The sequence below is a fragment of the Adiantum capillus-veneris genome, chromosome 1 (assembly GCF_014529385.1).
Source record: "Adiantum capillus-veneris isolate H3 chromosome 1, ASM1452938v2, whole genome shotgun sequence".
NCBI lineage: Eukaryota > Viridiplantae > Streptophyta > Polypodiopsida > Polypodiales > Pteridaceae > Adiantum > Adiantum capillus-veneris.
In genome coordinates this window covers 84094094-84106055 of record NC_140931.1, presented here as the reverse complement: position 1 = coordinate 84106055, position 11962 = coordinate 84094094, and the positions used below count along the sequence as shown (strand labels likewise).

The following is an 11962-nucleotide window of genomic DNA, read 5'->3' as shown; positions in this document are numbered from 1 at the left end:
TTAAACCGACAAATCAACACCAATCGAGCATGTTGCCTAAACCAACAAATTTGCACAATAAGGTTGTTGTTTGATTGAAGGCATAAGCAACGTAGATTGTTGCAGTTTGTAAGATCTTATGTTGATATATTAAGTTTTCAACTTGATATATTATGTTTTTGATACATAATTTTTCCACTATTGTTTGATAACTTATGACTTGCAACTTAATAACAAAACAATTGAGAGCAGTTGCTTTCTTAATGGAGGGGCATGTAATGGCATATTTCATTGTGTGGCTCATAGGTGGAAATCAATCTAGATTGTCAAATGCCAATGGTCGAAATCAGATGCTCAGAGATAAGAAAAATTTATTTATACATGCTTTCTCTTTATTCTTGTAACACTTCATAAATCTTTAATTAGGTTCACATGCATGGGTTCATTGAAGGACCCATGTGGGGAGGAGTACCCTTTGCTTCAATCTAGTGTTGATCTTCTCCTCTCTCATGAGCATGCGTAACACTCCATTATAAGAGGTGTGTATGTACACATTCTCTCTTTCTCTCTCTCTCTCTCTCTCTCTCTCTCTCTCTCTCTCTCTCTCTCTCTCTCTCTCTCTCTCTCTCTCTCTCTCTCTCTCTCTCTCTCTCTCTCTCTCTCAGATCATACACACATCGTCAAAGTTATTTATGTTTGTTTTGATGCTCCGTACCTCCCGCTTGTTGCAGCTAGAACACTTTGAGGGTAGACAATCGAGTATATTGTTCTGTACATTATCATCAAAGAAGACACAAACCTATCCACAAAATAATGTTGTCCCACACCCAAAAAGGGGCCCATTTTCTTTGAGGATCTAAGAGACATCATTGCCTTATCTCCAAAAGTAAAAAACCAAACGGAATGCTAAGGGCTTTGTCACTTCCTAAACGAAGAACTAGATGATCGTGCCATTGTTTGGTTAATCCTCAAGTTAGCCTATTCTAGATACTTGACACATGCATATCATTAAGTGGGTTTAAAACACAATAGGACACCCAAACAATGTCAGGCTCGAGCTTAAGTTGGGAAGGCTAGCCTAAAGACGTTGGCTTAAGGTTACTGATGTGGTAGACGTGAAAAAAGTAGCCATTATCGACACATGTGGACATGACCGATAGCTCTCTATTATGAGGAAGCAAAGGTGGAGAGAGAGAGAGAGAGAGAGAGAGAGAGAGAGAGAGAGAGAGAGAGAGAGAGAGAGAGAGAGAGAGAGAGAGAGAGAACATCCCTATCTTCTTGCAGCAACCCCTACCCTCCCAGAACGCACTCCTTTGTGATCAACAAGCAGACGACTACTCAAGTGCATGTTTATGAAGGAGAGAGAAGTCGATGAGCGGGAGCGAGACCATTCTGGATATGATACAAACAAGGTCGGTGAGGGGGAGTGAGAGGGTTCTGGAAGGAGTAGGACAACGCACTAGAAAGAGAGAGAGATCTGCCTCGCTGAAGCTGAGAGAGAGAGAGAGAGAGAGAGAGAGAGAGAGAGAGAGAGAGAGAGAGAGAGAGAGAGAGAGAGAGAGAGAGAGAGAGAGAGAGAGAGAGAGAGAGAGAGAGAGTCGTTGCCTCATTCTCCCTTGCAATCGTGAAGGGAAGAGAGTGGGCATCTCAAAAGATGGCCTTTTTCCAAAATTGACCAGACACTTTCCTCTCTCACTCTCCAAACTTGTTGAATCCTTGCCACGTTACTTTAGGATGCTATTAGGCTAAAGTAATTATTTCACACTAATTAATACTAACTTTTGTGTGGCCTACTCACACGATTCTCTTTAAATTAATTATTTAAGTGACACACAAAAGTTCGTACTAGTTAGTAGGAGCGACCTTAAACAAAATGCTGCTAATGTGGCATTTTGTAGAGGTTGATGACAATGTGACGGAGAGGGGAGCGCACTCGCAAGAATCGACAGAGATGACAGACAACAGCAAGGCCGCACTCTAGAGAGAGAGAGAGAGAGAGAGAGAGAGAGAGAGAGAGAGAGAGAGAGAGAGAGAGAGAGAGAGAGAGAGAGAGAGAGAGAGAGAGAGAACTTTTTAACATCTATGTGAGGCCGAAGTCGGCCTATGAGACAAATCTGTGTGTATGTCCTCTGTCTATTGGAAAAGACAAGATAGTTCAGACTGGTACAAAATAAAAGAGAGAAGGATGTTTGGTGGGTGATGAGATCTATGGGGATGGGTGGAGCTCTAGTACTAGGGATATGTGCATGTATATATGTTGAGGGTAGTACAACCATGCAAATGCATCAATCTAGCTAGCTCCATCCTATGCTAATGGGGGGTGTAAAATGTAGTACATGGGGGGGTTGGGAGCAAGGGCTGCCCTGTTGAACGCCTTTGGGTGAGCCATGGAAATGAAGTTGGGGGGATTTGGGGTCGTATTGGAAAGGTGGCAAGCTCTCCATGCAAGGCTGTGTGCTCCCAACCATGCTTAAATCTATGTGTACCATGCTCTGCCGTATCCAGTCTCTGACATTTATAAAGCTGACTCAAATGCTCGTCGTGTGAGTCTGTCGATCAAGAGCTCTCTCACTCTCTGGATGGAGCAGACCGTCTGGAAGAGTGTATCCACTACTATTGGGGGGGGGGGGGGGACTTGCTCTGCCTTGATGATGTTTGGCGAGACTGTGTGTTGGCCTCGAAACAAGCGAGAAATCATATAGATCTGTGGTCTCTCAATCCGTGGCCACTAGCTATCTATCAATCCGGGTGCCCACACTGTTGTTGGATACATCAAGGCTGGAGCGACTAATCTATCGAATAGCCACCCCTTCATGTGAGGCTCCTAAAAGGGTGCCTGATGGCATCTTTGCTCTAGGATGGCCAATGCTGCATATCCTCCGGTGAGTTTGTCAGTGGCAGACTGAACCATGGAGAAGGACCCCTATCGGCTGATGAATGTGACTCCCAGGTAGATATAGGAGGCAATCACCTCGAATGATCCTGTTGCTGTTGCAAATGTGGTTGCTTGTCGAGCTGCTCTGGAAGTGTGGGTTTTCCCAAGATTCAGTGTGAGTCCCCTGTCTGTACAAAACTCATCCAAAGCGCACAGATGGCTCTGTAGGCCCTCTAGTGACTCTAAAATCAGTACAATGTCATTGGCATATAGCATGATGTGGGCTGTGGAACCTGCTAGGTCCGCTCCCGTCCCTCCCACTCCTGGAATGTAGTCGGCGATCTCATCGATGTAGAGTTTGAAGAGGGTTGGGGAGAGGGGGACATCCTTGCTTAACATCGATAGTGATAGCAATAGACTCTGACATACCACCTGGACAACGAACTCTCATAGTCACTCTCTTATAGAGAGCATAGATGGCTCATATCATCTTTGAGGGTATCCCCAAACTCTGGAGTTGTCGAAAGAGCCTCTCTCGTGGGACGATGCCGAACGCTTTATGGATATGCACAAAGCAACAATAAAGCCTCTTCTTTCATACCTTTGTCCCATAAATGAGGCAGCGCAGAACGAAGATGTGGTTGATAGTGGAGAAGGCCGGCCTGAACCCTGCCTGGCTAGGAGCCCGTAGGCCCTCAACCTCCCCGTAAGAACTAAGTTCAGCCTCACGAATTGCCCCATACACTTTGGCCATTGTATGGACGATCATGATAATCCTGTAATTCCCTGGGCTCAAAGTGTCTCCAGACTTGTGGATTGGCACAATGGTGTGCCTGGTCTGCTCCTTTAGGAAGCCCTCCCCTATAGCCCGATTGAATGCATGTGTGATCCATGGGGCTATCGTGGTGACTGCATAAATGAGGTGCTTACTTTGTAAGCGTGTGGTATGATGATCAACGGTGCTATAGTTGGTGGATGACCTTCTTGACCATCTCCTATGTGAAGAAGGAGGAGAGAGAGAGACTCCTCCTCCAGGCTGCAACCTCGCGGCCCTTATTGCTTTAGCCCGATGAAGAGAGGGGGGGGGGGGGGGGGGTTACTTTCGCCTTTCTATGTTAAAAAAAATTAGAAAGTTTCTCTCCTTTCAGTAATTGATAACTATGCCTACTATGCTTATTTTGTGACAAACTAGAGATTATTGACCCTACTCATGGTCATGCACAAAAACCGAGCCAGAACTACACCTGCGCTGTTGTCACTTGGAGGTCAAGCTCCATCCAGAGCAGCCGATAATTGGCTTGGACTTGCCTCACGACACCTTCTCCCCTGCACGTGCTGCATCAGCTGGCATGGCCGCGTAATCTACTCTCTGTCAATCATGCTAGACACATAAGCATGCGTAGACTTTAAAAAAGAAAAAAATTTAAGGCATACCTGGTAGGCATTTGCAACTATGCCGATTTTGGCATAGTTACAAGAGCCTATCCGACTTAATAACTGAGCCTCGTGTGACCACGCCCTAACTGAGCACTGCCTCAGACTCTGGGTAGCCTATTTAAGTTCGCCACTCTACTCATATTTGAAAGCTGGCATGATAGTATGACAGTTGGCATCCATTTCACTCGATGCAGACGTCCAGGATGCTCCGACAGCTTGAGGAAAGACACAGAGGAAGGGAGGGGCAGAAATCCCTGACGGGACCATTCTTAGGCCTCCGCAAAGGCTTCCTCAACGAGCGCAAAACCGCAGTTTCTTGGCCGGAGCTAGGAGGTTCTCTCTCTCTCTCTCTCTCTCTCTCTCTCTCTCTCTCTCTCTCTCTCTCTCTCTCTCTCTCTCTCTCTCTGCATTTCAAATGCAACACGCCTGCTGTTGATTAGAGTAGCCTGTATGAAAGAGAGATGTCTGCTGTTAAGAACAGCTGCATGAGACAAGCTAACAACTGAAAAATATCTTGCTAAAACAGATTTATTTAGCTCAAGGAGTATATTGCCGTTTTTTGTGCATCTGGAAATAACTGGCAATTGCTTTTAGCTTCTCGATAAGGTGTGCCACATTAGTACATGCAGAAGAGGAGAGTCTCAAGCTAGTGCTCAAGCAGAGGATGCTATCCATTGTGCGCTTTATGAGATCATGTGCAATTGCAACCTCGGTCTATGTGTGCGCATGCGCGCGCGTACACACACACACACACACACACACACACACACACACACACACAAAGCCCAGATATTTCTAATTTGGACCATGCAAATTATTGTGTAATTCTACAAAAAGACTCACATTGACGCGTCTGCCTGTTTTAGCTACTGTTTCTGTGTTTACTGCTGCTTTTAATGATCGTGCAGAGCTGATTTGAGCATCCATTGCATGTTTTTACAGATAGATGCAGTTTAAAATACATGTGCTTTTACGAAATAGAAGCTGAAGTGCTTGGTGTTTCCCATTTATAACAGGCAAGCAATGCCAAAAAGAGTCGTGCATTTCTAAATTCGATTATCCCCTTAATCTTCGTAGACATATGTGGAAACACGGAGATGAAACATATGAGGTACTCTCTGCACCAAAGATTGACAATTTCTGCAGTGTCTCAGGCATTTTAACAACACTGTTAGCTTTACAAGTGGTAACTTGCTTGTTTTGTAGGCAGAAAAGCAAAAGAAGAGAACGGAGTTTGTGGATTTTTGGAACAAGGTGCGATTGCAGAGTTCGGACTTTATTGTTATCACTCTCTGAGCGAGGAAGGCAGTATAAAATTACTCTTTGCTGGTTTGGCAGTTAGAAGCAGAAAAAACCCATGACATTGTGGCCATAAGAAATCTACGGTTGCCAGTAAGAAAAGCATTTTGCAACGAATGCAATGCAAAAAAATCACTGGATTTTGTAAAGTCGTTCAAAGTGTGCCTCTCCAGGAACTGCTCCTGAACCTGCAGACTGATGACATGGTTGAATCACTCATGGGAAACTTAAAAGTCTTAGACAAAAACACCAGGATAACTGTAGTAACCCTTGTGGTAAGGGGTGCTTGCAGTATAGGTGTAAGCGTGTGCTTGTTCACATATGTTGTGTAAATGAAGGAATTGTATGCAAGCAATTGTCAGACTTATGTGGATAACGTTATGGCTCTTTGAACTCTGATTATTGCAGAATGCCGTGCAAGGTCTTGTGTCGCTTTCGTCAAAAACATTGCTTCGAATACTTGATCATCTGAGTGGGGGCAACTTCCTTCATGGTACTTTGGTACCTGACATGCATCAAATTGTTTGCGAGCATGCCAACAGAATGTATGGGTGTCAATCAGAAAACCTTCCAGCATTGCTTGGATTCCTTGTGGAATACTCTGTGGTGGACTACTCGACCCTATACTTTTGAGAGATAAGAAGTTTCGCACTAGAATCCTTTGATTGATTGCTTGGTTTGTATAACATCTTTAGGTAAAGGCCTGGGATGATTATGTCAACGACATGGAGGAAAAAGCACGTGGCCATGTAGAACAAGAAAAGAAAAAGCGACAGTCTGTAACCTTGTGTTTCAATGTTAACGCATGACTATTTCCTGCTTTTCTTTGTCAAATCTACAGTATCATTTTTGTAAATGACTAAGTGTCAGCCTGGTACTGTTGCCTGCTAAGTAGAAGCCTAAATAGATTGAGAAACAGGGACCTATCACTATGTAATAATCGGACCCTTTTTCTAGGGCTTGTTCTGATAGCATTTTGGCCAGTCGCATAAAAACCTTTGGTTTAATTTTTTCCATGCATTATGATGTTCGCTATCTATGATGCCTTTTCATAGATATCTATATCGCAACACATTTTACCAATCTCATTTCACTGGACTTCATCATTTCAGAAGCTAATCCTTTCCTGTATGAAAATAGATGCTTGCTCTATTTGCGGAAAAAGGTGAAGTTTAATGTCTTGTGCATGACTCTTGGTTGCAGGAAGTCAGCTAGCAAGCAGAAGGAGCCCTCAAAGTCCAAGGAGGCAAAGGAAGTGTCGCATGGCCAATCTGCTGTGAAGAAAGAGAAAACCACAGAGAGTTTGCTAAAGCATCGCCAAGATGCATTCGAACAAGCAACAACTTATGAGCAGGCGATCTCTGTAGCTGTCCCTTTGTCAAACCGGCTGACCGCCGAAAGCGATGAAAATTTAAATTCTGTGTCTTCATTATCAAACCCGCTGATTGTCAATGAGCGGATCGATTCTGACATTCATTCATCATCAATGCAATCACCATTACCAGTTAATGAAGATAGACCTCGACAATTGACCCCATTGACAGTACCAATACCAGTCCATGTTTCTGAGTGCGAAAATTATACGCTATTGAACTCACTGACATCAAAAGGAGAGGCCATTTCCAATGCTTATTCAACATCATCGGAAGCAGCAATACCTTCTGATCATTTTGCCAAAGATGACTGGCAACCTGTCATTTCAAAAAGAAGCCAGAGGCATCGTGGAGGAATGGCTATTCCTGGTTCTTCCCCTGGGCAGAGAGGTCGTAACAAACAGAGTTCTTCTCATGAAGTTGGAGGTTTGCCCAGCATTCAGTGTCCTAGCAATAGACTGGAGATTCGAAAGAAGAATGAGAGACAATACGATACAAAGCATCAACAGCATACGCCACCTAAGATGAGCTTGGAGACGAGAAGACCATCAGATAGTATTGACATCTCTACAACGGTACCGAAAGGATTTAGATGGCAGCCCAATACACACTCTTTGAAACCTCAAAGTGAGGGAGTGACCCACAAAGAAGCGGTGAGTGTGTCAAAAGCACCAGGATTTTCTGAAGTAGCAGGAGCAAGCAGTGTGGATGGGCAATCTACGGATGACTGTACAACAGTAGCAGCAGAAACTCCAGCATTTGGTCCTCATTTTCTGGCACCTGGTATTCAAGTTCTGGGTTCTCAGATTTGGGACAAGGAAGCCTGGAAGATAACCTTTGGTGAAATAACTGTGGATTCTCTAGAAACAAACATCAATCGACAGGGGATGGAAGATGCACTTTCTCATGGAGACGCCCCTCCAAAAGCTGCGGATCGAACAGAAATTAATATCGCTAGTCAAAAGATGCAACTTGTAGGCTCTCATGGTGCAATCCCTCCAAAAGATGCAGAAGGCAGTGCCTACAACAGAGGTAATAGTAGTTCTGTTAATGATGCAGTTGAGGTGGAAATACCTGAGGATCTTCCGGAAACTAACATAACTAATCAAGAGATGCAGGCTCTCATAGTGAGGTCCCTCCTCCAGAAGATGCAAGGGCCAATGTTTATGAAGGTAGTTCTAGTAATATAATTGTTGGTGCTGTTGATTCTATTCAAACTAGGTCAAAGGTCTCAGTAAGTGGCTTCTCTTTAGCTTCTACCAATCCTATTGAAAATTGGAATTGTTTTCTGCATTTAATGTCACAGTGGTTCAAGGGGAAGGTTGGAATTCTGCCATGAACGCTCCACACCATACCCTTGGAGATTCTCATTCCCTGGGTTCAAACAGCCATCCTAATGTCACAGAGGCAGATCATGTCAATGAAGAGAATGCAGGGAGTTCTGACCGAGTTGCTCAGGATGCAGCTAGGACCACGAATGTCGATGATGTCCAAAATTTTGGTGAAATTTACAGAGAGTTCAGGAAATGTCTCCAGAAACGTTCGTGCTGCCCACCTTCACCACATTCTAGAGAAGGTAGCTACCTTGTTTGCTGAGAATTGATGACATCTGTTTAATACGCAGGTTGGATGGTTGCTTCTACCTCTCCATACTGCATTGATTTGGAACGGTACGAGGCATCTTGGGACAGCACAATGCACATGTAAGCGCAAAACAAATGGGTGCCCATGCCCCCTTCCATGTGACCCACCCTGGCCAAACAGCCAGGATCTTCATTGCACCATTCGAGATAATTCACATCAAATGAGAACCATGAAAAAACATTATGTGGTCAGATTTGAGCTTTTGCAGATGGGCAAGATTTTGGTGCGTCAAGCGTTAAGCTGGAGCAGAAATGTGTTGACATGGGTAGAAGCACCCTATTCTGAATTATTCATATGGTGTAGAGAGTAGTAGCCTTACCCATTTCTGCAATGCTCGATAGGCAAGTGCAATAACATATCCACAATGCACAGGCTTCAAGAACATAGCTGCAAATTACATTCTTTCAGAAAGGTGCTGCCTTGGATCCTTATGCATCCCACTGTGCTCTCTCTCTCTCTCTCTCTCTCTCACTCAAAACAAATGTTGGACCTGTGGATGAATGGTCAGGTGGACGGGAGACATTGTGAGCGCTTTGACATATCTGAGCTGGACGCCAGTGCACCTCCAAATCCAAGAGGAATTGGGCAGCACCGTGGACCTGCCTTTCAACCAATAGCTGCGCCATGTATTGGATACTCTGTCGTGATATATCCGAGTATTCAAACTAAAGCAAAGTCCCACAGATTTGAAGGCTGTTCTTAGGAGTATTTAGGTTGCCCTTTTTGACTTGGAGTAGAGAGAATGAGTTAGACTTACCCTTACTTACACCTACTTGCACAGTAACTGATCATTCTATAATTAGAAAAGCTGTGTGTGTGTGTGTGTGTGTGTGTGTGAGAGTGAGAGAGAGAGAGAGAGAGAGAGAAGACCTTGTAATTTTTTGGGCTGATCGATATGATTCACTCACAATTGTGAGTTTTGCTATAAGGAAAAAAAAAGAAAAAAAAAGAAAAGCTAAGAGAGAGAGAGAGAGAGAGAGAGAGAGAGAGAGCCCTCTTTCTATTGCGGGGTGGCCGCACACATGGCCACCCCGCAATAGAAAGAGGGCTCTCTCTCTCTCTCTCTCTCTCTCTCTCTCTCTCTCTCTCTCTCTCTCTCTCTCTGACTGATACGATAGGGTCATGCCAGCAGAGACACGTGAGGGCGGAGGGGATGGAGAGGACAAGCATAGCGAAGCATGATGTAGAGGAGTACGTGGGTTTGACATGGATTTGTTTTGTGTGTGTGTGTGTGTGTTGGGGAGGGGGGAATATTCTTAAAGTGTGAATTTAATTAGAGAGAGAGAGAGAAGAAGAAGAAGAAGAAGAGTATTTTAACGTCGTAGGAAACTATCCCAAGAGATTTTAAAGATCTATCTGACAAGGAGAGTTGAACTCAAGTCGTGTTATTCAAGAGAGAGAGAGAAGAAGAAGAGAATTTTAACATCGTAGGAAACTATCCCAAGAGACCTTAGAGAGAGAGAGAGAGAGAGAGAGAGAGAGCGCTCAGTTATTCCATTGTATGACTTAAGAGTAATTCCATTGTATGAATTAGAGCAGAATACCCCTATGCACTTAAAGCTTTAGTAGTATTGAGATTTTTAAGGACTTAAAGCATTAGCATTATAAATGTTGTTGTCATTGAGGCGATCCGGGGCGGGCAACAAGAGAGGCGACCTCTAAAAACCCCTCAAGGCTCCCGTGCTGATCAATTGAGGCTGGGGTAACCGGAAACAAGAAACAACAACAACAAGCCCACAACCAAACGAGTGAAGGGGCAATATAGAGAATCAAATGAGGAAGGTTTTCATTTGTTCATTGATATATATTTATTTACAAGAGATAAAGAAAAATACCTGTAGGAAATAGGAATTTAGTGAAAGGTAATGCCTGATGGTGAAAAGTATTTTTGAGGTTTTTTCTTGGAGTGGATTCACACCAAAAATAAGAGAAGATTGCATGAAATGATTTTTTAAAGAATACATGGTAAGAAAAATCATGATAATGGTGAGTAAATGTACGTAGCATACTTCGGTAAATAAAACACAATACGAATATATATTTAAATAAATATAAAAAATAATTATCATAAAAAGTTCTTATATTTAGGTCTTTTATACAATGATACTTATACACAACAGAATCATAATATATTTTGGTTTTTATTTATTTGGCTCAATTAGCCTAGTGATTAGTTAAGTGAGGGTCTTTAAGGAGATATAGGAAAAGTCTCCTAACTCACATACGCTTATGTACAGTGAAAGGATGAAGATAGCCATAGTGTTTGGGTGATTTTGGTAGGGGGAGATAGCTCATTATGGCAATTACGGAGAGTTGAAAAATGACTATCATTAGCTCTCCCCCAGGATGATGATACATTCATGTACCATCGTAAGGTATCTTTTCCAATGAGAGTGGTTCCAAGCTATTTGCAAGGTTTTGTGCTTCAAACAAGTCTTCATTTTGTAGTTCTTCTTCACCTTGTCTTGAACTACTGACACAAACCAAACTACTAGACTTACATGATGATATAGCTTATTTGATGATGCTCTTGCAGATCCTTTGGTAGAGTGGGTCTCAAGTAGGGCTTTAGTCGGTACCCATTCACCTTCTTAGGATGCTCCTTGCCATCTAAATCCATGAGCTGATAGTAACTTGAATTAAATGATTTTTTAACCACATACGGACCTTGCTATCTGGAGTTGAATTTAGCATCAAACCTATTATCAAATCGATTGTCATATCTTAACACCATCCCACCTTCCTTGATTCCCTTGTTCTTGACCTTCTTATCGAGCTTCTCCTTTGCTTGCATAGATTTTCTCTTGTAGCACTCGTAAGTTGCTTCTCTTTTCCACTCAAGCTCAACTAAGGTAAGAAGTTGATCCATCCATGCTTCTTGATTAACTTGTGTTTTTTTGCCACCATGAAGTCATATTGTTGGAATGTTGAGCTCAATAGGTTGCAAAGCCTCTTGACCATAAACCAAATGAAATGGTGTGAACTCCGTGGCTTCTCTATATGTGGTTCGATACGCCTAAGAAGTCATCCCACAACTTTGTCTTATTTTTCACCATCTTTCTAATGATGCCTGCAATGACACCATTAGCCTTCTCCCCCAAACCATTTGACTGTGCGTAGTAGGGTGTGATATGACGATGTAGAATGTGAAGCTCTTCATCATAGACTTCTGTGAGTAAACCCTTCATGAACCCTAGACCATTATCAGAAACAATCTCCAAAGGGGTGCCAAATGTACAAAAAAATATTAGTGTAGACAAACCTGCTCACTGTCTTTCCATTTACCCTTGCCACACTTTGAGCCTCTACCCACCTAGTCATGTAATCTACAACCACTAGAATGTAGAGTTTACCA

General features: G+C 43.1%; 2 protein-coding genes across 4 annotated transcripts; one reads left to right on the top strand and one right to left on the bottom strand.

Annotated features, from left to right (window-relative positions):
• Window positions 1–2902: 2902 nt before the first annotated feature.
• Window positions 2903–3608, bottom strand: LOC147465086 (uncharacterized). The gene is made up of 2 exons (XM_086529009.1): window positions 3456–3608; window positions 2903–3286 (listed from the first exon to the last, which is right to left on the bottom strand). Exons 1-2 carry the CDS (start codon window positions 3606–3608, stop codon window positions 2903–2905), a joined length of 537 nt encoding a protein of 178 aa, XP_086385135.1.
• An 835-nt stretch (window positions 3609–4443) lies between these two features.
• On the top strand, window positions 4444–9499 carry LOC147465085 (uncharacterized). Of its 3 annotated transcripts, XM_086518043.1 has the most exons (14): window positions 4444–4624; window positions 5308–5402; window positions 5498–5545; window positions 5630–5683; window positions 5764–5865; window positions 5999–6196; window positions 6286–6365; window positions 6794–7995; window positions 8082–8135; window positions 8270–8503; window positions 8588–8666; window positions 8816–8834; window positions 8949–9019; window positions 9116–9499. In XM_086518043.1, the coding sequence occupies exons 1-14, from the start codon at window positions 4480–4482 to the stop codon at window positions 9222–9224; spliced, it is 2490 nt and encodes an 829-aa protein (XP_086374169.1). In that variant the 5' UTR covers window positions 4444–4479; the 3' UTR covers window positions 9225–9499. The 3 variants fall into 3 exon arrangements, with proteins under 3 accessions (XP_086374169.1, XP_086374152.1, XP_086374160.1); XM_086518034.1 differs by lacking the exon at window positions 9116–9499 and having other exon boundaries at window positions 4489–4624; window positions 5234–5402; window positions 8588–9036; XM_086518026.1 differs by lacking the exons at window positions 5630–5683; window positions 5764–5865; window positions 9116–9499 and having other exon boundaries at window positions 8588–9036.
• Window positions 9500–11962: the final 2463 nt, after the last annotated feature.

Excerpts from the sequence above, each read along its gene's own strand:
- LOC147465086 (XM_086529009.1), bottom strand. The coding sequence starts at position 3,608 with ATGGCCAAAGTGTATGGGGCAATTCGTGAGGCTGAACTTAGTTCTTAC. Across the intron at positions 3,287-3,455 it reads GCCTCATTTATGGGACAAAG|GTGGTATGTCAGAGTCTATT; the intron begins GTATGAAAGAAG and ends TTCGTTGTCCAG.
- LOC147465085 (XM_086518043.1), top strand. The coding sequence starts at position 4,480 with ATGCAGACGTCCAGGATGCTCCGACAGCTTGAGGAAAGACACAGAGGA. Across the intron at positions 5,546-5,629 it reads TTGTGGATTTTTGGAACAAG|TTAGAAGCAGAAAAAACCCA; the intron begins GTGCGATTGCAG and ends CTGGTTTGGCAG. Across the intron at positions 7,996-8,081 it reads AGGCAGTGCCTACAACAGAG|GCTCTCATAGTGAGGTCCCT; the intron begins GTAATAGTAGTT and ends CAAGAGATGCAG.